Source organism: Lonchura striata, chromosome Z, assembly GCF_046129695.1.
Source record: "Lonchura striata isolate bLonStr1 chromosome Z, bLonStr1.mat, whole genome shotgun sequence".
Lineage (NCBI taxonomy): Eukaryota > Metazoa > Chordata > Aves > Passeriformes > Estrildidae > Lonchura > Lonchura striata.
This window is the reverse complement of record NC_134642.1, coordinates 81,196,422-81,223,421: the sequence shown is the minus strand read 5'-3', so window position 1 is coordinate 81,223,421 and position 27,000 is coordinate 81,196,422. Positions and strand designations below refer to the sequence as shown.

At 41.4% G+C, this 27,000-nt stretch overlaps 1 protein-coding gene across 1 annotated transcript; it reads right to left on the bottom strand.

The window, feature by feature from the left end:
- Window positions 1-859: 859 nt before the first annotated feature.
- FSD1L (fibronectin type III and SPRY domain containing 1 like) lies at window positions 860-24,341 on the bottom strand. Its single transcript, XM_021534003.3, is given in 16 exon segments — window positions 860-1,120; window positions 1,122-1,184; window positions 2,584-2,672; window positions 3,034-3,285; window positions 3,721-3,818; window positions 6,955-6,987; window positions 8,629-8,755; window positions 10,034-10,132; window positions 10,457-10,666; window positions 12,257-12,378; window positions 15,247-15,269; window positions 17,709-17,810; window positions 18,342-18,473; window positions 19,382-19,477; window positions 24,187-24,214; window positions 24,260-24,341. Coding segments are annotated over 15 exon segments (1,518 nt in total). The 5' UTR covers window positions 24,202-24,214; window positions 24,260-24,341; the 3' UTR covers window positions 860-1,063.
- Between the last annotated feature and the right edge of the window lie 2,659 nt (window positions 24,342-27,000).

The window sequence follows — 27,000 nt, the reverse complement described above, 5'->3', positions numbered from 1 at the left end:
ATGGTTTCATGGGCTAAAGGATACACAAAAGGAAAATATACTGGCCCAGCAGGAAATGAGCCACATCATTATGGACAATGAATTTATAACAGTTTTCAGGTGATACCAGAAAACAATCTTCAGTTAGGAAACACCTGATTCAAGAGTGTATCTGAAAACTATTTATAGGCTCCTCAGCTTGATCAGAGGGAAAAAAACAGATTAAAAAAGCCTGTAATAACCTAGTAATTCCCACTGACAAGTTGGGATTTTCCACAAAGAATATAACATGATCTTTTTTTCTCATTTTTTAGCTCTCCCATTACTGTGAATCATTTGACTGCTCTTTACTAGCTTCCAAATGGGAGTCAAGGCAATGGAACATCTACACCTGAATTTCTAATGTAACTAGAATGCAATTAATGTAATGGCGACAAACAGGAGCCAATACCAATATACATGGTTTTAAAAAGGAGTTACCCATGGAAAACAGGAAGATTTTATACCACTGTGGGAAATAATCACAGCTTGCTCTTACTGTTTCTTCATACCAGGCCTACACATTCTTGTAATATCCTTCTGAAACTATGCTGCTGTGGTATTTTGCCAGGCTAGGCCAGAAATCAGTCTGTTTTCAAAATGCATCTTGGAAATCACAACCTCTAATGGGAAGCCTAGTAATAATTAAATACACAGCTGAGTAATTTGCATTAGGAGAGCTAAAAAATGGTATTTGTTATATTCTTCATAGAAGAATAGTATTTGTAACAAAATTAATATTCAAGTCCATAACAAAATGCTTGAATATAGTATTAAAAAAGTACATAGTTACAACTCTTGGTTTCTTTCTTTTTTTTTTTTTTTTTTTTTTTTTAAATAGGCAACAGCTCAGCTTTCTGACACTTTTTCTGGATTCCAGCACTGGTTCCTAACACTTTAGCCCCAAACCTTTGCACTATCAGTACCCAGGCCCTAAACAGCAGAAGGTAGCAAACACAGCAAAATCCAATGCTCACAAGCTTCTGTGAGTAGAAACTACACAAAAACAAAAACATTCAGCAGTAGAAGTGTTCAACAGACTGCATTAGGCAACATTGTTTAGGCTGCTTGTTGAACCACCCAATCCATTTTCACTCCTCTGAAAGAGTTTTCACAGCACTTGGCACCTGCAATCCAGTGGTCACTGTGAGGCCACCAAACCAGGTCTGGGGGGAAAAGAAAAAATCTGCATTAGGAACCAAACACATCTCTCTCCTCCCATCCCACAATTAACTAGCACAAACACAGCTGCATGTCTTCTGTCACAGCCCTCTGTAAAACATTCTCATCACAGATATGCTGATTTTAAGTCCATGAAGTCTAAGATGCTTCACATATTTATAAACTTCATAACTAAGTTTATAACTAAGACCTAGTACTCAAATCACTTCCTCCTAACTAGAAGAATTTTTTGAAGGCAAATGTGCCTGCAGCAAGTAGAATGACAATGAAAAGCAACTCTCACTATGCTCCAGTGCCTCAAAGCAGTGCTTATTTTTGTCATGCTAAAATTATGTCAGCATAAACATATTACAAAAAAAACCCAAAAGAATCTGAGAAGCTTCAGGGGCACAGGTGTCAATGACTTCTACTCTTCACATGAAAGAATGCTGTATTTTCATGTTTATAAGTAAGTTTGAGAGCTATACTTAAATAGCTTGCCATTTTCACTTGTCCTGTTCAGTCAGTAAGGCTGTTGTCACTCTGTGAGGGGCTGGCTGTGTGAGGTGCAGAGGGACAGCCTGAACGTTGGCAAGCAACTGTTTCCCCAGATGACTTGGGAACTGAATTTACTGAATTTATGAGTCAGCCTTTGCTATGCTAGGGAATGGCTAACACATGTATCCCAGTAGTTCTGAAGCTGCTCTTTCCCCACTATGGTAAAAAGGAACAGCAAGGAAAATAAACAGCCATGAAAAAAATCTAGACCTGTTAAAATCCCAGGTCTGCACATCCTGCTCCCAAAGTGTGATGCACTTGATGGCATCTTACAACACAGCTGAGGCTGCCCAAATTAGCTAAAGTAATTACTTAAATCATTAAAGGAAAGCTAATAGTAACTAATCTTTCTCCTGTGTGTTTTGAGGCTTTAACACAGCAGAAAATTGTTGCCAATAATCTTAGAATGACAAAAAATGTTATGCAGGGCACTTAACTGGCAAGAAAATCCCACTGAGCTTTTAAATATTTGAAAGGTGGAAACTTTTTTTCCCACTGGAAAGCATCAGGTGCTATTCTGTCCCATGACACCTGCTTTGATGGCTCAGAGCATCCTGGACTCCATCAGTTCAGATCAATTACTGCAGTAGGCTCATCAGCCACTGCAATGTGCTATTAATTTCCTATACACAGATTTAATTGCTTCTGTTTACATAGCTGAGAAACCCAGGTGCAGAATCCTGATGGGGTGCCACTATAAGCACCACACAAAATCCAAAAGAGAACAGTTAAACACTTTTAAAAATTACAAGTCAGCCAATCCAGGTGCTTGCAGTTTCCTCCTTTAAAAAAACAACTAAAATTTAATTCAGTGCTAGAAACTGTAAGATTTTTCTAGTTACTGACCATGAAGCCTGGTAGCAATGGTTGGGTAAACTTTGTTCTGAAGGTGTGTAACAATGCCTTTGAGCTTGCATTATAAAATGAGAGCTGACCTAAGAGAGAGAGAGATAAAGAACAAGTTGAAATTCAGCTTAAAAACAGTTTAAGCTAAGATGCAGTTGCTGTCTAACTGGTACAAAAAAATTGGTTCTTTTCCAGGACACGCTAAGTGCAGTCCACAAGAGTGACAATCACTATTTGCACTGGATTTGAGCAGAAATTATGAACTTACATCATTTGGATCATTTGACAGATGAACTCAGGTCATTTGACAGGACAAGCACTTAGGGTCTGTGCTGTCATGCAAGACTGGATCAGTCTGGAAGTAATGCACTTCCCTCAGCCTTGGTCTGTTCCAGCTCAACAGAAATCATATCTAACTCTTTTTACTAAATCTCTTCATGAGCAACTTACCTCCATCAAAGTCACAGTATACTCCTATTCCATCTGGGATAGGTATATCTAGAGTCTTTGCTTTATTGTTATGCTTTGCTGACAATGTGGCTTGCAGCCAGTTGTTGATATGGATGCACCAGCTGGAATTAGTCTTTCCCAGCTGGTCAAACTTCCCCGGGTTTTTGTACATTACTCCCACGCTGTAGGATTTGCAGTCCTTCTGGGCTCTCACTTCCCAGTAATGCTGTCCACTTTCAATAGCAGTGTCTCCTACCAACAGAAATACATTTAATTACAAGTAAGTGTAGTTAATTACAATTGTGTGTACCCTACAGTGCTGCCTTCCTAATAGGCACCAGTGATGCCATCTCTATTTTATTTTAAGGTAAAGAAATCTGAATTATAAGGAACTAGAAAATTGTACAATAGAATATAAAACAGAATAATGAGACTGTATTTATCTGTGCTCAGTACAACAAGATACATTTAATACTAATTTATTAATATTAATTTAAAGCAGTGCATGTCAGTCACTAAGAGTTCTGCAATACAAAGAAGAGTTGAATACACAAAATTCTGGTGTTATATGGGCAAACTGCTCCAGGCAGGACAATATTGAGTACACAGCCTTAAACAGTAACAAACTTTCCCTCTAATTCTTGCCTGATCTGCCCTCTCCTGACAGAGCAAACAAGTTCAGCTCACCCAGCACTGTGTAGGATTCACCAGCAAAGCGATCCTGGCTGGCCCTCGCCGAGGCCCTTGGGCTGTTAGTGGATTTATTCGGAGACGCTGTGTTGCTTCTAAAGGAGAGATCAACCAACAAAACTTGGACACGGCCACAGAAGTGCACACTCACGTGTCCCTGAGCCCATCAGGTGCAAGAGACATACACAAACACTCTAGAAATGACACATTAGTTGATGCTTCTAACAGCGTGCATGCACAACAACTGAGAGGGAAGAGATGACAGAAGAAAACACAGAATGTTTTAAAAGCAGGTTCAGAGGCAGCTGAGAATGGAAACAGAGGCAGGGAAAAAGCAGATGTGTGGCACGTGGTTTGAATTAAACATTTCAGGATGAGCAATCAGTTGTATAAAAGAATAATTTTAACCGAATGAAGTTTTCAAACTTTTTTTTAACGGTGGTTAGGCCCTCAGAAATAATTACCAATAATTTAACCATTAAACTGAATGAGGGCTATTTGCAATATTCCTCAGTAGACAGAGAATCACATCTGCTTACTACTTTAAAGGCAATCAGTAGCAAAGAATTCCAACTTCTCAGAAATAGTTGTACAGTTTACAGTTTAATTTTATTAGCAAAAACCCCAAAAAATTATGAAGTCAGTCTCTGAAATATGCTTGAGAAGTAATTTTCGATTTCTCATCCTCTGGAGTCCATCACACATTAGCCTTGGAAGAAATATCATCTACAGAAGAGTTTTCTCTCCAACTGCTTCTTCAGTTACTATTTGGGAAAGCTACTTGCTACTTTTATGTCTGTTAGTACAGTGAAATTCAGCTTGTTTTCTTTCCAATTAATTCACTCTTCTCAAAAACCATTCCAGAAAGGTCTGGGACATGCCCCTTTTTCCTAATACCACCACAAAAAAAAAAAAAAAAAGTCACATGGGAATCAAAAGCTAAGTGATACTAAGCTGCCAGATATAAGTATGCCAAGATGTGGCTCATTACCAAGTTTTTTTATTCCATTTACAGAAGCCTACAAAAAAATAAGTGATAAAAAGCTATTTACTCAAGCATCACTATTTAGCATGTAACAGAAGACAACTAAGCTTCCAAATTGCTCACAAGACATACATGAAGGAGGTAAGTGTATATTGTGCAGGTGCACCACATCAATTGCTTTTGGATTTTGTAAATATGGGGGATGCTGCAGTTTACTTACCAAAGGAAAAAGTTAGCAAATGCGAGCATGGAAAAAAAAAAAAAAAAAAAAGGCAAAGCCAAGAATTAAAGCGACATTTCAGAGGGAGGCACTCTGCAGATTCCAACCTGCTTCATGTGCATCAGACATCATCCACTCACATTCCTAAAAAATGCTGCTGAAAATTTTCTATTAGACCCAGTACAAATGGGCTATGCAGAAAGCAATGTAGCAGTGTGGCCATTTAGAGAATCACAATAAGAAAAATGCAGGCACTTTGCTACAATTTTCCCAAGGTTAAGAAAGCATTAAAAACTTCTTGGTATCATTTCTTTTGACCAACTCTGTAAATGGCCACTGCGTGTGCTTTGTCCTCTCAAAATTTAATAGCCTTTATCAGTTCAGAAAATTACATTGACCATTTGACATAAAAGCTGCAAAAAAACAGTTGCTCAGGCTTTTTTTCCTCCACAGTGCTTACACCTCCCTTCCAACGGAAGGCAGCAAATTTCATAGCAGGAAGTCACTTTCCTGCCTGTTTTGCAGTAGAGCACAGTCCTTATTATCCAGTAACATTTCTTCCAATATTCAGTGGCCAGAGATTCTTGTCTCATGGTTTAGGATTGTTGCCTACAGCACTGCAATTAGTTCCTGTTTCCTCATTCATTTCAGAATATACTCCACACAACATGTATTCTCTTCTGGAGAAGTCAAGGAAGGAGATCAGAAATTACTGATCTTTTAAGGTTTAATAAATGAAAGATAATTAAGAGTTTTGTTGCCATTGTGTATTTCCAACTCTTAAAAATTGCACATTTTTTGTTTAAAATTACTATACTACAAATTTTTCCCCCACCTCCCATGGAGCCAGCTCCCACAGAGCCAGCTCCAAATTTCCCTTCTAACGTAGGTATCTCAAAGATATTTTTAGGTGGGAATAAAAACCTCCTACAAGAACAAAGCTCATCTAAATCCCCTGCTAGAAAAGGTCAGTCTGAGATGCAAAGTTGAATATGTGACTTCTCCCTCTACCAAAGCAGAGCCAAGAACTAGAGAAGTTCTCTACTGACAGCTACAAAGAGAGACCAAGGTGTAAAATTCTCTGAGCTGAACAAGTAGGAACATGTCCAAGACATTTTTCAATTTAGTTTAGCACAAATTGCTATAATTTGTGTAGTAGAACAATTGAAACTGAATGGCTTCAAGAGCTTATTTTGCTTTTTACATAAGCTTTTCTTTACTTCTGTTTCAAATCAGATACACCTCACAGATAAGCAACAGGTGAGTAAAACCTGTAAGAATTTAGTCCTGGCCATTTCTTTTGGTCCCACAACTTCTAAACCAGCAAAAGAGAGCAAGATATCAAAAACAGGAAAAGTATTTTTGTAAAAAGGTGTTTCACTAGAAAAACAATGAAAAATGTGACAGTGAAAAAACATAACTGCAGAAAGAATAGGAGGATATTTTACCTAACTTTACATCTCAAAAAAAAAGGATTTCTCATTCAAACACTTGGTTCTGCACTTGGAATGGCCATGAAGCTTTTAACATATGCTTCATCCTCTTCAAACACGTAAAAACACTTACTTCCTACCTTCTAATGTCTAGTAACAGCTACAGCACAAGTTCAGAAGCAAGGAGGTTTTTGAGGTTCAAAAATAAACACCAAAAATTATTTTAAAGTTCTCAGAAAGGAGACCTTTATCATATTTGTAAAAAATTTGCCAGAGGGTTAAAAGAGCATCAATATATCTGTAAGTAACAAGGATCTTTGGATCAATATTAAAATACACGATGCCCTTCTGACCGCTGCAAATCAGGTTTCATTCACAACAGGATGAATCCTTCCAGAAAGACTCTTCTCTCTGGAGCATATATAATTTCTATGAATCCAAATCACACTGCAAAATAACTTCTAAGTGCACATGTGCACTGTTACTGATAGAGGCTATTAGACTTGTTTCTCATGACATCAAGCAAAGGAAAATAGCACAGATTCCCAACAAAACTAGGTGCTAGATCCTAGGAATAAGAAGTATATTATCACCTTCTATTGCTCTTCAGCAGAGGATTCTGGCCACTGTCGACAGAAATAAGTAATAATTAAAGAACTGTTCTATCACTACAGTAAGTTATCCCCAGTTTTACAGTGCCAACAGGAGCTATTCTATCACACTCATGGCAATATATGCCTGTGGAGAATGTATTTATTTGTTCATAAATTATCTCAAACTGTGAATATGGAAAGCCAATAAACTGAGTCTGAGGGAGCAGCCAGTTGTGTGGATCCATTCCCACAGAGTATCCCCAGAGTACAAGAGGTGAGGCACAGACTGGGAGTGGGGCCTGGGCTCTGCACAGATCCAGCTGAACCAGGCTCACAGCCCTCCAGGTGAGGAAATTCCACCCAGCAGGACAGACTGGGGGACACTCAAGGAAAGAACAGCTCTGCAGAAAGCCACTGAGAGAGAGTCGGGGAAGCAGAAGCTGACAACAGCAGTGCCCTGTGCCCTCCTGGCAGAGGTGGACAGCCACACCCAGCCTGCAGCATGCCAGGAGCCCAAGACAAGTGAATGCTCCTCTCCTTTTGGCAGCTGGGCTCCTTGGATTTACACCCTGACATACCCAGAGCAAGTCTGTGGAGAGCCAACACCACAGTTAAGGTCTGGGGCACAGAAAGACAACTGGGTTTGCTCTGCCTGAGGAACACAAGAACCAATTGCTGTCTTCTTAAATGAGGTAACAGCAAGGGGAGCAGAGAAGATCAAGCCAGGCTGTCCTCACAGGGGGTGCACAGGTGGCCAAGAAGCACCTGGGAGTCACTGCACCACAGGGAATTCCAGCCAGGTACCAGGATATTCCTCCCCTCCCATAAAAGTGGCCTGGAACAGAGGGCTAGCAAGTTAACACATTCCTTATCCACACATTCTTTGTCCTTGGAAATATTCAAGGCTCTGCCAGAGAAGACAAAACTAAACATTCTTCCAACTGTGTTTATCTAATGACTCAGAATAGCAGACGCCAAACAGTCTACCCAACGCTTTGCTGAAGTGCCTTTCCTGGATGAAAGCAGTATGTTTAGAGCAGCCACATCCACAGTAGTTATGTTGCTTTATCCATTACCTTTTGCTGTCTATTTTCTTTTATTGGTACTTTTTCCCCTCCAGTGAGGGTGTGAGATAAATTCAGACACCGCCTACATATAGTACCAGTTTTATTTAACCTCTTCTTTCTCAAAAGGACAAGGCAGTCAGCTAGTTCTTTCCTTATTTTTTTAATAGTAGAAATGCTGTCTATTGACCAGAATTGACCTGCAACATTAGTAAATACAGAATTACATCAACTGCCTGTTCACCTTATCTACTGCCCTGGCCTTATGTGGCAAGGCTTTGGTACAAGGAGAAACCATAGAGCAGGTGGGTGGGCACCTGTATGTAGCCAAGGTCAGTCCATCACAACTACACTTCAGCTCAGTACACTGACACCCTAAAAATGCATTTTTAAAATAAATAAATATTATTTAACAACTATGACACAATTCTAGCCTCTACATCAGTGTGACAGAGGAAGGAAAATTTAAAAAATTAAAATTTCTTCCAGACAAACATTACAGAATGAAAATTTCTCTCATGTCCCACTGTCCCCAAGTGCTTTAATTCCTGCCCTCTTCCTTTAACTCCCAGAAGAGATATGCCAGACATTTACAAAACAGAGTTCTTACCTGTTTTTATTTTCCTTCCCTTTTATTTTTTCTTGGTTTTTGCCTCCAGTAGAATCCCATTCAACATAGGTGTCTTCAACTTTCAAGTTCACATGAGATGAAGTACTGTCCAAACTGAACACAAATGCTGGTCAAGACAAAATAGAAAACAGTGAAATGACAAAATGGTTATTCAGAGAAAATGACAGAAGCACGAGTAAAGTTGTCACAGAGTTTTACTGAGCACAATGGAAAGACCAGCTTTTGTCTGACATGTGGAATCAAAAAAAGTAATACAACAGGCTCAATTACCTAAACATATTTACAGACTGCTCTTATAAATGTCCTGATATCATCAGGTATTACAGTCTGACCCTGAAAGAACATAAACTTGAGATTTTAGAGAGTTTAGAGCTCAAAAATGCATAGATGTAAGCAAGTCAGGTTAAGCACATAGACAGGGCATTGATTTGGGTTGATTATTAAAGAAAGTGAACTAAGTGTTCACTCAGGAATAAAAAAATAATATGAGAAACATGGTAACTGCCCAGACAATCAAAACCAGAATTACTTTTCTGATACTGGACTAGGGAATTCTGTGGCTATTAAACAGATACTATGTCTCTGACACTGACTGTTGCTTAAGAGTATTAAAATAATTATAGAAAAGTTACCAGAATGCTCATCAGCTCATTCAAATTCTATACAGCTTTATTCTTATGAAATAAGATTCAAATGGAAGACAATTTATACTTATATAAATTATTCAGTTGATAACAGTCATTTTTCCCTTTATACCATACCTGGATGTAAATCAAACCTCAGGATCATTCTCTCACCTTAACAGCTAAATTTGTGTTCTGTCACAAAATATCCCTTCCAAGAAATCTCTTTCAGTTTATTTACAAATTGTTAGAAAGCCACTCTATCAATTTGCATATCAACTGACTTCTAACATCATGACCTTAGGCAATTTGAAGCTGCCAGCTTTTCAAATATTGACAGTGAATAGAAACTGCAGCTATAAAGTCAAGAAAACCCTTTCCAGCAACTTCTAGTCACAGAACGCTGTCTGCCATTAATAACAGGATAATCACATCAACTCTTTAGATGCCCAAAGAGTCATCCACATCATTCATCTTTCTTCTTGCTGTATGCTGGCATCATGCAGCACCACATGGAACTGTCACTCCACAGTTCAAAACAACCAATGCCAAGCTTTTGGAGAAAGTGACATTAACTGCCCCATTTTTTCAGGGTGTAAATGCCAAAAGGGCAGTTTGTGACAATAAGCTTATTAATCCTTTACAGTTTTTTCCCTTTCCACTTAGGAAGTGTTTCAGCAGGGCTCATGCAGAAGCAGACTGAACATAACAGGTTCAGGATTTTCACCACAGATAAGGTTCAAGAGTTTTTCAAATTTTACCTTTGGTTTCCAGAGTCACAGGGTCGGAGTATTCACCTGCCGCTGCTTTGTTGCAAGCTTGTACTCTAAGGTTCATGTATTTTGTATCAAATTTCAAACCTAAAAAGCAAGTGTTTACAAATTTGAAATTGTCTTGATTACTGATGACTCTTCCAAGACTAAGATCTATCCCCATGTAGCTATCTTTCATTTATCTCCATCTGCAAAAAACATGCTTGAATAGCAGTGTGTACTTCATTTAACAAACAACTTTTGATAAAAATCTCGAAGTCAAAATAACAGAACTGTTATTGTACAAAGTACCCACAACTGATGCGATACAATGGCAGCTTCATTACATGCAGAAAAATGGGTATTCTGCATAACTTACAAGCATAAAGAGTTATATCAGTATTCTTGGGTTTGAAGTATAAAAACCTTTACCTGACAATGTGTATTGAGTAGCTTTAATGTAGTCAACCAGCTCCCAGTGCTGTTCCCCTTCTAGTCGTGGGGGCCCATCAAAGTTGGTTTTCCTATACTCCAGCACAAAATGATCAATTCTGCTCTCCTCATCAGGCATTCTCCATGATATTGTTATGCAGTTGTCAGCAACCAGACATGCTGCTACATCTATCTCTGGAGCTTTAGGGACTGCAGAAAGACAAGCACACAGGTCAGTTTGAAAAAGAGAAGGCTAGTGTAGAGTGGACTTACAATTATGAACCTACATTTGGAATAAACACTACACAGAAAGAGCCCCAAGAAGCAACTTCTGCTCCTGTATCTGTGGAAGGTAAGTTCAGCTGCACCCCCCACACAACATCACTTATATTTATTTCCGTCACGAAAGACACTAATATTTTCCACTAGTTTCTCTTCAGTTACTGAGTTTTCTTTTCTTTTTACCCTTTTGTCTTGAAAGGAGTGGGAAAACAGCTCCTAAGTTCCACTAAAGACTGAAGTTTTGTGTATAGGCAACAGTATTCTACCTCCATGAAATCAAACAGCACTTAAGCCTGTGGAAAAGAAGTTCGGGGGAAAAAAAAAAAAGGCATTTACATACTATTTGTAGAATCTAAAGGACATGCAAGGAACACTTTTCCTGCAGGAAATTAAAAAGTTTTATTGTTTTCAGTTTGAACTTTTGGTATCTGAGTAATTTAGAAGCACAGCACTATAGCAGAAAAAGGAAGAAGATTGATATCCAATCAATTTTCCTCTTAACAAATTAGAGGCCTAATTCAAAATCCTATAAATTTGACAAGGAAAAATGTATAAGAAGAGTCACACTAAATAATACCTATATCTAGATGCAAAACTTTATTCACACTTGCTGTTAGGTCTTTGCACTCCCATTGCTGTGCATTGTGCACTCCCATTAAACAGCTGCACTGTGAAAAGCAGGGCAGTAATTGACACCCAGAGCCCAAGACTAGAAAGTGAATTTCTGCCGGGACACTGCCAGATGACCACTAGGAATTACAGTGGTCATTTACTACACCTGCTACCACACACTGTATCTGCAACACATGAGGCAGAAATGAAAACCAATGCTGCCAAGTCCTTCACAGATTTGGATTCATGACTAGAGATGAAACAACTTTACACCCCTGCCAGCAGTGTTCTTGTCAATATATTCTCAGTGACAGCCAAGGGCAAAGTGTTTTCAAGTGGAAAGCAATAGGATTAAAAACGCATGAAAGATACACACTGGGCTAATTCACCCAAGTTTACTATCGAACAGGAAGAGATGGATTAGTACACCATTTGTAACATGGTAATATCCCTGTACTAGTGGACTGTCCCTCACCTGCATTTCAGACTGTGTCACCACTCTTGTAAGCAATGTGTAAGTTTACAGTTCCAGACAACACTCATGCACATGAGCAGGACTTTGGGGTGTCACTAAGATTCAAACTGGTATGGACACTCCTAAGAAACCTCAGGTAACTTCACAGAGTATAGAGGAACTGATAACTCCTGAAAACACATGGTCCAGAAGACTCACTCTCACTTCTGAGATCAACACTGTTTTCCAAAACAGTGTCTTGTGTAGAAATTAACACACCGAAACTAGAAAAGGCGTCCAATTTAACATTCAGTGAGTAAGAATGTGTTTAGGTACTCTGAAAAATTTGCTTATTAGGGTGCAAGAGGTGCAATTTGCTTTTGTTTGGTTGGTTTAAATATAGCAACCTGTTCACATACCAACAAATTAAACTCACTGAATATAGTTTTTACCTGGCAAAAACTTCAGAGCTTGGAGCATCTGCTTTGCCAGGGTGAAGTCCACCATCATATGAGTCATACTGTCACTGACTTCTGGTTCCAGAGAGAGGCGGAATGATGAAGCCACCGCGACTCTGAAGCCAAGAAAGCACCATTAGCAAAATGTATTTCACTTTGTCAGTTCCTAAATCCCATTTTCCAAAACAGCAATCAGACAATCTGTATCACTGGAGTCAAACTACTGATCAAAGATTGGAACATTTTTCTAACACATAACTGTTTACCATTTAGCACACTCAAAATATAAAGTTTTACCAATGTGACTGTCTCAGAATAATGGTGTGAGCTACCAGCTTTCCATATCACTAAGCAAATAAATACTAATGAGGTGACTGAAGATAAGTTTATAACTTTTTACTAGTGACAGAAAACCTGGATAAGAAACAAAACAAAATTCACATCACTTGACAAAAATTCAGCAAGTATGAGCAGTTTGGAGTTGTGCAGACTCAGGATCATGTTCATGCATTTCTAAACAGAATTAACAAGCTGATTTTATATCTATCTATTACCTTACCAGGGAATTAAGAGATTATTCAAGCTGCAAATTGGAACATGCAAGCACCAGACCAGTTTTACAAGATACACTAAACACTGAAGACCCTTAATTCAAAGGAAATGCAGGGTCCTGCACCTGGGCAGGAATAACCCCAAGCACCAGCACAGGCCAGGGTGATCTGGCAAACAGCTCTGCAGAGAAGGACCTGGAGGTCCTGGAGGACAAAGAGCTTCCTGACCAGCAGAGTGTCCTGGGATCCTGGAGCGCACTTGGAAGGACACTGCAGGGAGGGATCCTGCCCCTCTGCCCAGCCCTGGGAGGCACCTCTGGAGTGCTGTGCCCAGCTCTGGGCTCCTCAGGGCAGGAGGGACACCGAGCTCCTGGAGCAGAGCCAGCAAAGGCTGTGGAGGTGACGAAGGGCCTGGAGCATCTCCCTCACCAGGAAAGGCTGGGGAAGCTGGGGATGTTCAGCCTGGAGAGGAGCCCCAGCTGAGAGGGGCCGTCAGCCCTGGGTGTCCCTGGCTGCAGGACCCAGCAATGGCAGCAGAGCAACGGGCAGGGGCTGAGCCCAGGAAGCTCCACCTGGACCTGAGGCAGAATTTCTTCTCTGTGCAGTGACCGAGCCCTGAGCAGACTGCCCAGAGGGACTGTGGAGTTTCTCTCACTGGAGATACTCCAGAGCCTGGACACAACCCTGTGCCACGTGCTCTGGGATGATCCTGCTGGAGCCGGGAGATGGAGATCACTGTGGTCCCTTCCAACCTGACCCATCCTGGGATTCTGTGATGCACACCTCCCATTTCCACTCCTGAAATCTTAGCCAAGTACTATTATGAACACTCCCAAGACATTTTTCTACTCCAACTACACTACCAAAACATCCCCCTCAAAAAAACAAGGCTCTCATGTAATTCTCTAACGTTGAAGATACCAGACCATGAAGCAGATTTTGACAGCAACATTGATTCAGACAGCACAGAGATCCCAATTCCTCCCTTGAAAACTATTCTCAACTACAAAGTAATATATACAACACAAAAGTCAACTGCCAAGACTGGAATCCATTTTACACCCACTGATGTGTGGCACCTTTAGAACACCTAATACATATCCATTCCTGCACTCCACCAGTATGTAAGAGAGATTGTATGCTAACCACAGATACATCAAAGAACACTGAAAACCAAAAAAAATCTGGTTGTGTGGAAGGAAGAAGAAATGTAAAATTTAATATTAAAGATATACGCAAGTCAGGAGTGATGAGCTTTGCAATTTTGGGGTATGAGACAATTATGAGACTGAGCTGAACATCATGAAAGACAATTCAATTGATTTCCCAGGACAAAACTCACACTCTGAAATTCAGTATGGACTGCCCAGCACATCAATGTTCAGCCAGATGGGTAGAGAAAATCCCTCCTTAATGAAGAATAATCCTCTGATTAGCAGGAGGGAACAGTGGGCTTCACACAACTTTTCAACTTCTGCTCAGACATGTCTTGGACAGAGGACCACAAAGGATTTGGTGATAATTCCAAGAACCCAGAAGAGAATGCTTATAACTAACAAAAAGTATTAAACAGTCCCATCACTGATACTATCCACTCTCCCTCTGCCCTGCTAAGGACACAAAATTTTTACCTTTGGAAGAGCAAAGATTAAATTAAACTAACAATTACTCATTTTACACAGAAGTTCAGAGAATTTAGTAAATCACAGCCTTCACTGAGAAACCTGTACATTGAAAGCCAACCTATTTGGTCCAAAAAAGCAACAACATCCTGTGAGCTACTTCTCAAAATATTATGTACATCATAGAATGCTTTCTGTACCAGAAGGTCATACTCTTGGAATAGAGTTAACATCCTTCCAAGTGAAGAAAATGGCCTTAGTATTGATTTTGAAACAGCAAAGTTTTACTTCTTAAACAATTGTTCAAAGAAAAGCTACCAGAAATAACAATTTCATGGTCATTAGTGTCACCAGAAGTATTCCAACAGCCACAAGACCTCTTATATTTTGAAGGAAAATTAGCTAGCAAAAGTCTTTAAGTACTTTAAAAATAAAAAAAACAAGATTCTCTCACAACTCAAAGGGGCAGAGTCAGCTTGAAACATCACTAAATTCCAGCTGCAAGGTATTAATAACAAGCTTATTAACAATAATAATTATATATATTCAAAGACATAATAATTGCAGCAGTAGTTGATGCAGAGCTCCACTTCCCTGCATCAAAAATATCTTTTTATTTAAAGTTATGGAAAAACCATACTACATGAGCAGCATAGAAGTTTTTAGTTCCCTCTCAGAAGCTGACTCTTTCTAACACTTAGAAAAGAGTCAATGAATTTGATTAAAGCTGACTATGGCCCTTTTACAGTAAATGCATTTTCAAGCAAAAAATTAATTCAAAGACACGACAGTGATAGATTTTGTACTGTACCTATCTTTGATCTGTCTGGCAGCCTTGATGCATGTCAGGGAGAAGAGAGAGAAAGTAGTTAGTATTTCCATGCAAGTATCAATGGCAGTAACATGCAAGAAGGCAAAGTACAATCTCTGCTGCATTGCCCAGATTTCAAGTTCAAAATGAGTTTAACATTTTCATCAAACTGTCCTGTGAAGCATGTTAATAGCATGGGTTAGCACAGATACACTGTAATATCTGGGGGTAAAAAAAACAGAACCACACCAAACCAATTCCAAATTAATCAACTTTCTGAGTGTGATCTTGTATTTTCAGATTTCTCTTAATCAGTTAGAGTTACCCTCCATGGCTTTTTAAAAGAGCTGCAGGACCAAGCCAACGTTATTTAACTGCCATGGTATTTTCTGAGAAAGTAAGGAGTGCTTATCTGTGGCATTAACCATGCCTGACTTGCTGAACTACACACCACAGCATGCATGCCCAGATAAATAAGAAAAAAATAGGACTTATCCTAACTTTTCCTCTGAAAGTTAGGAAGTGTTGTTGGAAAAGTGCAATAAAAAAATCTGTATGTCAGCATTCAAAAATGACAGATGACAGCAAGTAGTTCTTCTCCAATAATAGCACTAAAGCAGATGCAGAAGTGATGACCTTTAAAAGATCAACCGGCACGTGGAAAGACAAAAATCTCTCTCCTTCAGCAGAAGGAGCTGCAAACCTAAGACAAAAGATTATTGCTGAAGTAGTGAGGGCTTGGTTGTGTCTGTTGAAGCCGTACTTCAACACTGCTCCTTGATCCAGTTGCTCATTCAGATGAATTATCTTCCCTTTCAAAGAAACAAGGATCATCAGGCAGCTTTCCAGTTTGAAGTAAAAACTAAAGAACTTCCCAATTTCTGTCTAAATACAAATCACATTGAAAAAATAAAGAAGAAATCAGGCTTTCCCTGCTACAAAACTGATTATATATTCCTAAAATGGGAAGCAGAAAAAAACCAAACCAAGTGTTAGAAATAATTTAGCTTAAGAGGTAGCTTAGCTTTACCTCAAAACAAAGTTACTGTAGGAACTACTGACTGACTTTCCTACATGACATAAACCAGAGATACTTCCCAACAAAATCCTGAGTTTCATCTCCAGGTCTTGTAAAATATGAGGTAACCAGGACTCAACGTCTTCTGCAAGACATTCCCAGCTTCACTTCACTGACTTTAGTTTGCTTCCAGGCTACTAACAGAGAAGGATCAGCCCATGCCAGAGCAGCTGCCCAGCAGTGTCTGGTCACATGCTGCCTAAACACTGAACCCTCCTGCAATATGCCACTCATGTTCCTTTGACTTTCAGGTAAATCAACTTCAAGAATAAAGCCACAAAAATAAAACACAGGGAAAAAAAAATTAAATTATTTATGCTAGTTGTTCCTGAACTGATTTACTGGAGTATCCAAAGAAAATTTGTGAATATACAAGAGTCAGGGCTGGAGCTGCCCCTTCAGGAACATTTGCTATTCCTACCAACAGAGTAATAGAATTAGCTGCCTAACAGCCAAGGCAATATTACCTTAAAATGTCATCCCCAAATGCACAAGTGCAATATCAGTATCAAATCCCACATATTACAGTTTACTAAATTCGATTTTTCTTAATCTTCAGACTCCAAATCTGAAGAGGTTTCCCCCCAGCAAATGCTCAGACAGCTTTCCTTGGTGTGTTTAGAAAAAAAGCACTAGAAAGATCTGAAATAGAACAACTTCCAAAAATGTTAAAGCTGCATTTTGCACAGGGTTCAAGAGCTAACTAAATTTTTTGTAACAAGGCAGAAAGGACAACTCCAGCTGAAGAAAAATACTGTTTAGGAACTGCTGCTCTTCAAGGCAATTAATCAAAGCTAACACCCAGAAAGCACAACAGCAGACAAACATGCACCCAAAAGGTAAAGCTGAAACAGGAAGACAGCTTTCCCCCTCGCCCTTTTAAACCGATTTGTGTCTTTTAAAATGTAGAGAGGAAAAAAGCAACTGGGCCTTGGATTTGGTGCGGCTGATCCCACTGCTACCACCAGGATTACTGTAGCAAGTATTAGTGTACTGATTCAGTGGATATGTGGAACTGGTTCTTTAATTTGCAACTATATTCTTCCAGTTAGTTACATGTTACTTCACCCTCCCTTTCTGGGGTCATCAGTGCAATTTTACTTAACAATGATAGTTGTCCAGGAGAAGGAATTTTATTCCTTCCCCATCACCCTGAATAAGAAAACAACCAATTTGTTTTACCAGAAATAGCATAAAAATTCAGGACTACAATGTTTAACTTGGTTTTTCAACAAAGCAATAACTGTATTTTTATGTGCCGCTCTATCCTCACTCTAAATACACCTGGTAAGTTCACAGTGTCCAGGAGACTAATGCAAAGGACATTTCAAATCGAGACAGATGTCAACACCTGCCTCACACACATCCAGGCAATGTTTTCTACCTCTAAGAGCTCCACGGGGTTATTTATGTCCAGTGACTTCATAGCAAGTTCCAGCAGCTCTTCTGAGTTCTCCAGGGCACAGCTGCACTGCTTCTGCTGATCCTGGAGAAAAAAACAGAAAGAATAATGTGATGTATTCCCACCAAAACAGCAGTTTGTGAGGAGCCAGTCCTAGTAACTACACAGGTTTGTAATGCATTTTTGACAACTTATTCCCTTATATAACCAAGGCCTCTGACAGTGCCCTCACTTCACTATGCTTAAAAAGTGCATAGTGATATTTGGCACATCCTACAGCTCCAAGGAGGGCGAAAGCTGAAATCTGACTTAAAAGCCAGATTTAATTTCAATGTCCTCTTTCCCCCAGCTTCAGGGTTTCAGAAAGCAGAGAAATAAACACTTATATTCATGTGCACTACAATTTCTGTTTAAAGGAGTGCACTTCATCACTGAATGACTGAGTAGCAATAGCCTTGAAAAAGGCAGCGACTTTACCAGCTCTGGAACTGTCATAAGACAATCCTGAAAATCAATATTGCTGTGTAAAAAATGGGGCTAGCGTAACAGGAATAAAGGAAGTTTAAAAATGCTTCTTTGCAGCTGCAGAATTTTTTCAGGTGTTAATTTATGTACCTCCAGAGCTTGAATTTTACGAGCTTCTTCTTGCTGAATAGCGTTGACCATGCTCCCCTCCATCTCATGTAGGACAGAACACAGACCATCAAATTCCTCATCCAGCTCGCTGATGGCATGAGAGGAGTTTACCTGAGAGGAGAATTGAAAATGCTGTTTCAACTGGAAACAATGCCAGGAAACTGAAGGTCACACAATTCCCCAACAATGTTTTGCCATGACCTTGCGACTGCTTCTCAGCTTATCAAAAAGGGAAAAAAATATTAGGAATTATCAGTCTCCTAAGCAGACTCTGTATCAGGACACTGAATGCTGCAATCTGTGAAAATTCCATGATACTCAAACTTGCACAAAACCAGCACACTTGGCAACTTTGTGCCATTCCGAAAGCCTTGATTTTCCTCACACAATTGTATATGGATTGCTAGATGTTTGGAAGGAGGAAGTTGCCCAGCTCCAAACAAAAATATTTCACCCGATGCTAAAAACTGCACTCAAGAAGGCAGGTTTAAAGATTTGCTAGATAATTGCCATTTCTGAAGCCAACCTGACTCAGCTTTAAGACGAAAGAACTTTTGGCTGATTGACAGGCTGAAGGAACCTAAACCTCATCCTCATGCAGATGCTCTAACAACAGTGTCTAACCCTAAACTTGAGCCCAACAATTTGAAACTGGTGAAAAGAGAAAGACTAAAGAATTTTCTCTCAAATACCATTTTTCAGTCCGCCAAACAGAGTAGAAGTCTGAAAATACAGACTATTTCCAACTAATGGCAGACTCAGATCTTGCATCAGATTAAAGATGATCTTTCCCACACAAAGTTCTACAAAACCTCTGCACACAAAATGCAAGGCCACCACAATTGTCATCTAGAGACAGAGTTAAAAAATAAAATGTTTTTCTATCTAGCTCCAACATGAAGATGTATTTTGAACTGTATTTTGAACAGCCCATCCTTTAGACACTACACAATTTGAGACTAAAAAAAAGTGCAAAGTTGCCCCCTTTCAGTACAAGCTATGAACCTTAAAAAAATTACCTGAATATTTGATATTGTTTGCTTCAGCATGTCAATGAAGCTGTGAATTTCATTCTTTTTGTTCACTAGAGCACTGACAATCCTCTGCAGGGTCTCCTAGAATTACAAAAAAAAGCAAGAGAAGCTGTAAAAAATTTTCTTGCAATATTTTTCAAATCATCACCATTTCAACATGGATGAAAATTCATCACAGGCATTCCAGCTGCAGCAAATTCAGTTCTGATGGGATCAGAAAATGCATTTTTTTCAGGACAAAGAAAGAGTATTAAACCTCTAGGAAGCATTCCACATAATTAAAGGTCTCCAGGTGTTAGTCTGAGAGAAATCAAGAACCTTTATGATACCCCACTGTTTGATATGTTTTTCTACATAAGTCACCTGTACCAAAATACCCACTGGCACCACAGCTTCTCCAGATGAAAATGCTGGTGCTTGTGCAGCCAAACAGAGAACCAATAAAGAAAATTTTAAAAGCTGAAAAAAGGAAACCTAAAAGAAAAGCTGGTATTTCCTCATGTCAAAAGAAGCTAGTGTGAAATAACCAGGCTGACAGTTTATGCGGAATAAATCTGTAAAAGTGATTTGTAAACTTATTCTACAAGTGGGAAAATGTTTTGGGTGAGCAATTTCTATATTCTGATTAAAACTGACCTCAAAGAGGAAAGCTTACTGACAGTTGAGAAAGAGAACTAAGGTTATTTCAGTGATGTGCATCCCAGCTGTTCAAAAAGTAGTAGATTCAGCTTACAAAACACAAACCAAGCCAGCAAAAGTATTATTTTAAATTAAATAATACCACCAAGCCTAATTTTGTTGAGCAGCTACTCACATATTCTAAGAATTTGACAAAAAAAATATTGCTTGCTACTTAATTTTAAGTAAAGTTGTATTGTTCAAGAATTTTAAGAAAAGTTGTATTATTAAAGCATATCAGGATATGTAAGTAAAAATAAAGGATAAGATGGGGAGTTAACTAAGAATTGTCTGTAATTTAACTCAGGCTGGCTGACAAGAAGTTTTAGAAGCAAATCTAACTTTAAAAAGACAGGTAAACATTGTCTTAATCAATACAGTACTAATATGCTGATCCAGAGTTTCAACAGTTCATCCTAATGTTGTTACTTGATAAAATTCAGGAAACCAAGGCAGAAGGAGATAAAATACACCTTGGAAACAGCCAAAAAGATTTTGCAGAAATTCCTCCCAAAAGCAATTTCTTAATAACCATGTACTACCTAGATCACATTTCTTTGCTCAAAAGCAAGAAATGTTTTATCCTTTCACAACACCCAGAATGAACCTCAACACTACACCAGATTTAAAGAACTTCTCCCCTAATGCTAAACTGTTCTCCTTCCTCTTTCCTTTGACACGTTCCTGGGTAGTTGCCAAAACATCTGTAATAAGATATTTATGGGTACTCCAGCCCCTGCCTGTTTAATAGTGTCATACTCAGGAAGTTAAACCACAAGTAGAAAAAACCAAATTGTAGTGCTTTTACCACAGGTGTTGATGGTGTTACACACAGAGGTAACAGAGCAGACAGCAATGTCTCAAGTCTGGACTCTGGGGGAACAGAAACAAGACCTTGGCTTCTTACAGAAACAGGCACAGAAAATCTTGACCACTTCATTACTGAACCTTCACCTCGCCTGGTGAAAACTGAGCATGTTTGAAGGCAATTCTGTGCACATCAGAACACCAGATGAATAGCCATTGTCCAGCCAGCTGCTTCTGCGTTCACCACTGACCAGAGGCAATTGTTGCCACAGGCCAGACAGCCTGGAGATAAGCCTTAGATCCTATGAGCACAACTGTCAATTTGGATGAACACGGAAAACTCACAATCCTCTTTCAGCACGGATCTTAGGACTTACTCGGCTGCAACACATGGAGGAAAAGTGTTCTTGTGTGCAGGGCTCAACAGTGCTGCTCGGTGTTACAGCTACATCCTGGTTAAAGGAAAATATCTACATGTCAGGAACATTTAAAAGGTCTTTACACATCCAAATGCATGGCAGCAACTGCAAGGCAGCTGTTAAACCAGATTTTCACCTAAAGTTACATTTAGCTGACTACATGTGGTTTGTTATGGCTCTTTTTAAGTAAGCTACCCATTTCTCTGTTATGAAATTCAACCAAGTTGGGTGAAATTTTAATGAGTTTGAATGCTCTTTAAAATTAACCACCAACAATAGACAGTATTTTTCTAAAACACCAATGCACAAACCACCAGAACAACAAAGGCAGCTTTTAGGAACTATCTTTATTCAATTTCCCAACATAATTTTCTCTTCACGAATATGCACTAAATAGATTTCCTTCCAGACACTGCATACATGCCAAATTAAAAACATGCTGCAATGTTTCCATTTCTTCCTTTAAGGGAAATTTCTGAAAAGCCAGTGTAATTTCAGGGAATAAAGGGTTCTAGAAAAATTACCAATGTAAGCAGCAGATAAGGCCTACATTCTACATTAGTTTATAGAAGAATTTCAACAGCACTAAGCCCAGTAGAGTTTCTTGGTATTTCTGCACTAAAGGACATTTAATTCTGTTGCCCACTGATGAATGCAGTGTTTCACAGACTTGTGTTACAAGCAATTCTCTCTGACCTCTATGTGAGGTCAGTTTCAAATGGATTTTCAAAGCATTATGAAATGTTTATTACAGAGCTAATTTTCGCTGCTGCCACTGAGCTTCATGATGCTTTTCCCTTTTGTGTCCTAATCTCACTCTCTGAATCAAATGCATTTTGCTGGGGAAAAAAAAAAAAAAAGAAAAGAAAAAAAACCCAAACATGCCACTGGTAAAGCAAGAGTGTGGATGAGCAAAGGATGAAGAGTAAAAAAGGCCAGAAAAAATAAAGCGAAGCCCTACAAGACGTAGTTTGTAGTGTTGCCAGGTGGATAAAAACATCCACCTTCAAAAGCGAGTAACTAACATGACATGGCACCTCTTGAAGCAGACAGGCACCTAGAAAAAACTGAATTTTGATACATTAAACAATCACAGCAATGCTGCATAAGAAACAAAGTTGATCAAGTTCATACTGAAGGCTCATGAGCTGACTGCATGCAGAACAATTTCTGAAACAGTCCTGGATCTAGGACAAAACCAGGAGACATTATAACCTTCATATGCAGATCAAATTTCAAGGAGGTCATGCTTACTTAGCTTCCATTAATTTAAATTCCTGCACTTGTCAATACAGTGAGGTTGCCAGAGTTTGAAGAACTTCATACAGTACATTAACAAAATTACAAAATTAACCCTTCGTACAGAAAGTACTTTAAAATACAAGACCCACTGCAGTTTTACTGCTGTATTCAGAACCTCTGGAATTCAAATATGATCAACGATGCTGTGGATATTCTCAGTTCAGCCAAAGAGAAAAAGAGAAAGATTTCTGCCAGGCTAAGCCTGGGAAAAAGTCCGAGAAGAATGTAAACAATCTATTATCTTACTTTCTGTTTATATTGTTTATAGATATGTTCTACCACACTGACCTAAGTCCAGTGTACCAATCAGGTGAAATGTTTTTAATTTACAACCAGTGGAATTAACGTTCAGGATGTTTTCGATAAAAGAGAGAAGTGCTTTTGAATAAACACTGATTTTGCCTCCTGAAATCGTATGAGTCATTTCACCCACCCCTGGCTCAGCAGCATCACGACCCCACTCGGAAACATCCACCGAGACCACCCACAACAGGGGCAGTCCTCGTTTATCTTCCCCTAGAAGGGCAAATCTCACACAGAGTAGGCAAAGGCAGACAGACCCAAACTCACAATTTCTACCAGAAATATACTTTTTATGGCACTTCACATCTCGCCTTCCAAAGCACACCTTCAGAGATATCAGCATAAATAAGTTTTATGTAAAATAAGTTACACAGAATTACAGTATTTTGTGATTTAGGGCGTTGCTTGTTTAGGATGAGGAGCTGTATTTGCTGAAGCCTTAGGCTGCCAGCTGTGAGCTCAGAGCAAGGTCTGTTGTGGCTGGGATACAGTTAATTTCCTCAGTAATTTCCCAGTAACTCCTACAGTGCTGGGGCTTGGCTTTAGCAAGAGAAAATTACACCGATCTGTAAATTCCGTTATGAGCACTGAATTACTCGGGCCCCACATCACACAAACCCGTTCCCAAGCTGAGGAAAGCAGAGTGTCTAGAGAACGAGGAGCCCTTCTGCAGCGAGGGACTGGAAGCCAAGAGGCTGAGACACAACTTTTTGCAGAGGAATATCTGTTCAAGAAAGCCCCAGCCCAAAACAAGCTCGGGTGCGCACCCCTCTGCCCTTCAGTGAGCTCCCCGAGGGCTCTGATGGCAGGCAAGGGAATGAGGGAATTACACGGCAGCAAGCACAGGGGAGGAAATAAAAAAAAAATCCCCAACAAAACCCTTTAATGCATTAGTTCCCTTCAACACAACGGCAAGCAGAAGGGCTTATGCACGCACCATAACGACCATAACAGGAATACGCAGAATGAAAGAGCCCTACACCCGCTGGAGCACTTCAACCCAGAACCGCCAACAGCCAGGGCTGGAACGGCTCAACCCTGTCCCCGCGGCAGAGCAGGCTCAACGGAGCAGGCGACACCGGAACGCCTCCAGAAGGAGGGAGAGACACCCAGGAGGGAAGCGGACTCGGGATTCCCCCACAACTCCGCCAGCATCCCTCCCGCGCGCCGCGCTCTTCCCAGGCCGAGCGCCGGGAAGCGCCGGGTAAAGGCCGGGAAAAAGCCGGGCAAAGCCCCGCCGGCCTCGCGGGCGGCCGCGGCCCCCGCCCCGCGGAGACTCACCCGCTCCTCGTCCATGGCCGCGGGAATGTGCGCCGCGGGAATGCGCGCCGCGGGAATGCGCGCCGCGGGAATGCGCGCCGCGGGAATGCGCGCCGCGGGAATGCGCTCCCGTCCTGCGGAGCGAGCGCCCGCGCACCGGGCCCGGGATGAGCGCCCCGCCCCGCGCGCGCCCCGCCCCGCGCGCGCCCCGCCCCGCGCGCGCCCCGCCCCGCGCGCGCCCCGCCCCGCGCGCGCCCCGCCCCGCGCGCGCCCCGCCCCGCGCGCGCCCCACCCCGCGCGCGCCCCGCCCCGCGCGCGCGCCCCGCCCCGCGCGCGCCCCCCGCCCCGCGCGCGCCCCCCGCCCCGCGCGCGCCCCCCGCCCCGCGCGCGCCCCCCGCCCCGCCCCGCGCGCGCCCCCCGCCCCGCGCTGCCGCAGGTTCGAGTCCCGGCTCCGGCGCGGCCGATCCGTTCGCCCTGAGAATACATCTCGTCAGTCCATCCCGATAGCTGCAATCCATGGCTCCAACCCATATAAATGCCTCCAGGCTCGTTCTGGTGGTGCCCACTGGCATAAACTTAACCAGAACTTCCACCTCAGTTTTTCCTCTGAGGATGGCCGGGCACTGCTCGGCTCACCCACCAGATTTCTTTGGGTCTCCTCCAGCACGTCTCTGTTGGAGAAGCTGCTTCTGACCTGTGGTCTCAGTAACTGCTGTGTAACAGGACAATACTGAGACTTTGTGGGTGTTCATTCTTTTCCTTACTTGTTATTTTCGGTTTAAAAGGAAATAAAGAGCGTGTGCATCCAACAGTGTATTCTTCATGTCCAATGGCATGGATTTCAATGGGGAGGCATAACTGTGCAACTGAAGGAATAATGATGCTTAAGTGCAGGGAATTATTTAGAAGTGAACAAAGAAAAATTCATGGAGAACCATTAAACACAGGAAACAATGGCAGTCAGCTGTGCAAGAAATTACTGTGCAATGCAACTTACCTGTGCTCAGCACTTGAAATGCTCGTGCCCTAAGAGACCAAGAACGTAGGAAGTTGTCTAGGAGACCCTGTGACATACTACACATCTATAATGCAGTCTTTCTGTGTGGAAGGCTGCCTCTCTGAAGACATTCAAAACCCATCTGGATATGTTCCTGTGTCACCTGCAGTGGACGGTCCAGCTGGGCTTGGGAGCAGAGCCTGAGTCCCCTGGCTGTCCCCTCCTGTCAGGAGCTGTACAGAAACACAAGGTTCCCCCTGAGCCTCCTTTCCTCCAGGCTGAGCCCCTTCCCAGCTCCCTCAGACTCTCCTGGGGCTCCATTCCCTTCCCCAGCTCCGTTCCCCTCTCTGGACATCATTCCATGATGTTTGTATGAGGTTGGACGTCCTGTGAGGCAGCTTTACTTTACCTCACATCTCACTAATCCCATCTTAGGAAGTATTTTTTTCCCAAAGCTGTGGTGTTGGAAAGGAACAATCACTTCATGATGATGTAATCTGGCAGAGAAGCAGCAACCGGGCTGGAGTGCAGCGTGGTGGTTTCCTGGCACCTCTGTTCTGGAATTAAAACGCAGCACTTGTGGCATGGACACAGCAGTAGGAGTCCACTTCCAGTGTGGAAATTCATCACCGTGGGGAGATTGTGCCCCCTGCCAGTGAAGGTGGCAAAGGATGCCTCTCTGAGGCCATCTCTGCCTCTGTGTCCACTCCCACTGTGCCTTCCCCCTCAGCAGCACGGCACAAATCCAGGGCAAGAGGATGCAGCAGCATTGCTCCAGTCTCCCCAGCTCCATCCAGAGACCTCCTGGGACTGCATTCACTGCATCAGGTTGGGCCTTGACTGTGGTTTGAATATTCATGTCATCTTCCAAGTACTTTTATTTTTTCCAGTTAGCACCCACAGCCTGGGCTGGTAGTGGTAGTTTCCATTTGCAGCCAGTCAGAAGATGAGGAGAGAAAACCGTGACTGGTCATGCCACACCTCAGGCTGTTCAGAGGCAAGGACAATGACCGTGACCATATGCCCATGATTTGAGGTTTTCCCCAAACATTTTAAAAACAAAATACTAAAATCTAAAGGGATTTTTCATCTCCTGTCCTGGGAGGCAGTGGGGACATAAAGAGTGTCTGTGGTCAGACACCCAGGGTACCCATGACACTGAAACCCTCTGCAGTGTATTGGGGTGGGTGATTAAATTGATTTCTGCAGTTGTGGGCCACTTCTTAATTCCAGATTGGATCCTGTGGGAAGATTCAACCACAAATTCCTTTCTAAACTGCAAAAGGAGGGGAAGTGTCACCATGGAGAAATATTTCCACAGTTTTGTGGGTTCCTTCAGCAGGAGGGCACCGAGGTGATCAGAGGGGTTGAACACATCTTATACAAGGAAAGGCTGAAAGAATTGGGAGTGTTCAGCCTGGAGAGGAGAAGGCCTGGGGGAAACCTAATCCCCATACCTGAAGTAGCCAACAAGAAAGACAGAGAGAATTTACAAGGATTTAGGGTGACAAGACAAGGGGGAATGGCTTCACACTGGCACAGAGCAGGGTTAGATTGGGTGCTGGAAAGAAAATTCTTCTCTCTGAGGGTGGTAAGGTCTTGGCACAGATGGTGATGCTAGAGGGGTTAAAAAAAGTATCTTCAGAGTTAACACGCAATGTCTTTTAGGCCAAAAAGAAATGTCACACACAGAAGACCCAAAGGAAATAATGGCAAGAAATTAGAGGAGGAAGAAATACTTCAGCCCCCTAAAACAATAATGGGCCAACTTGGGTAACCACCGAATAATGCAAGTAGAAGTTGCACTTTACCTATCTCCATGCAGGGTGGTGAATTAG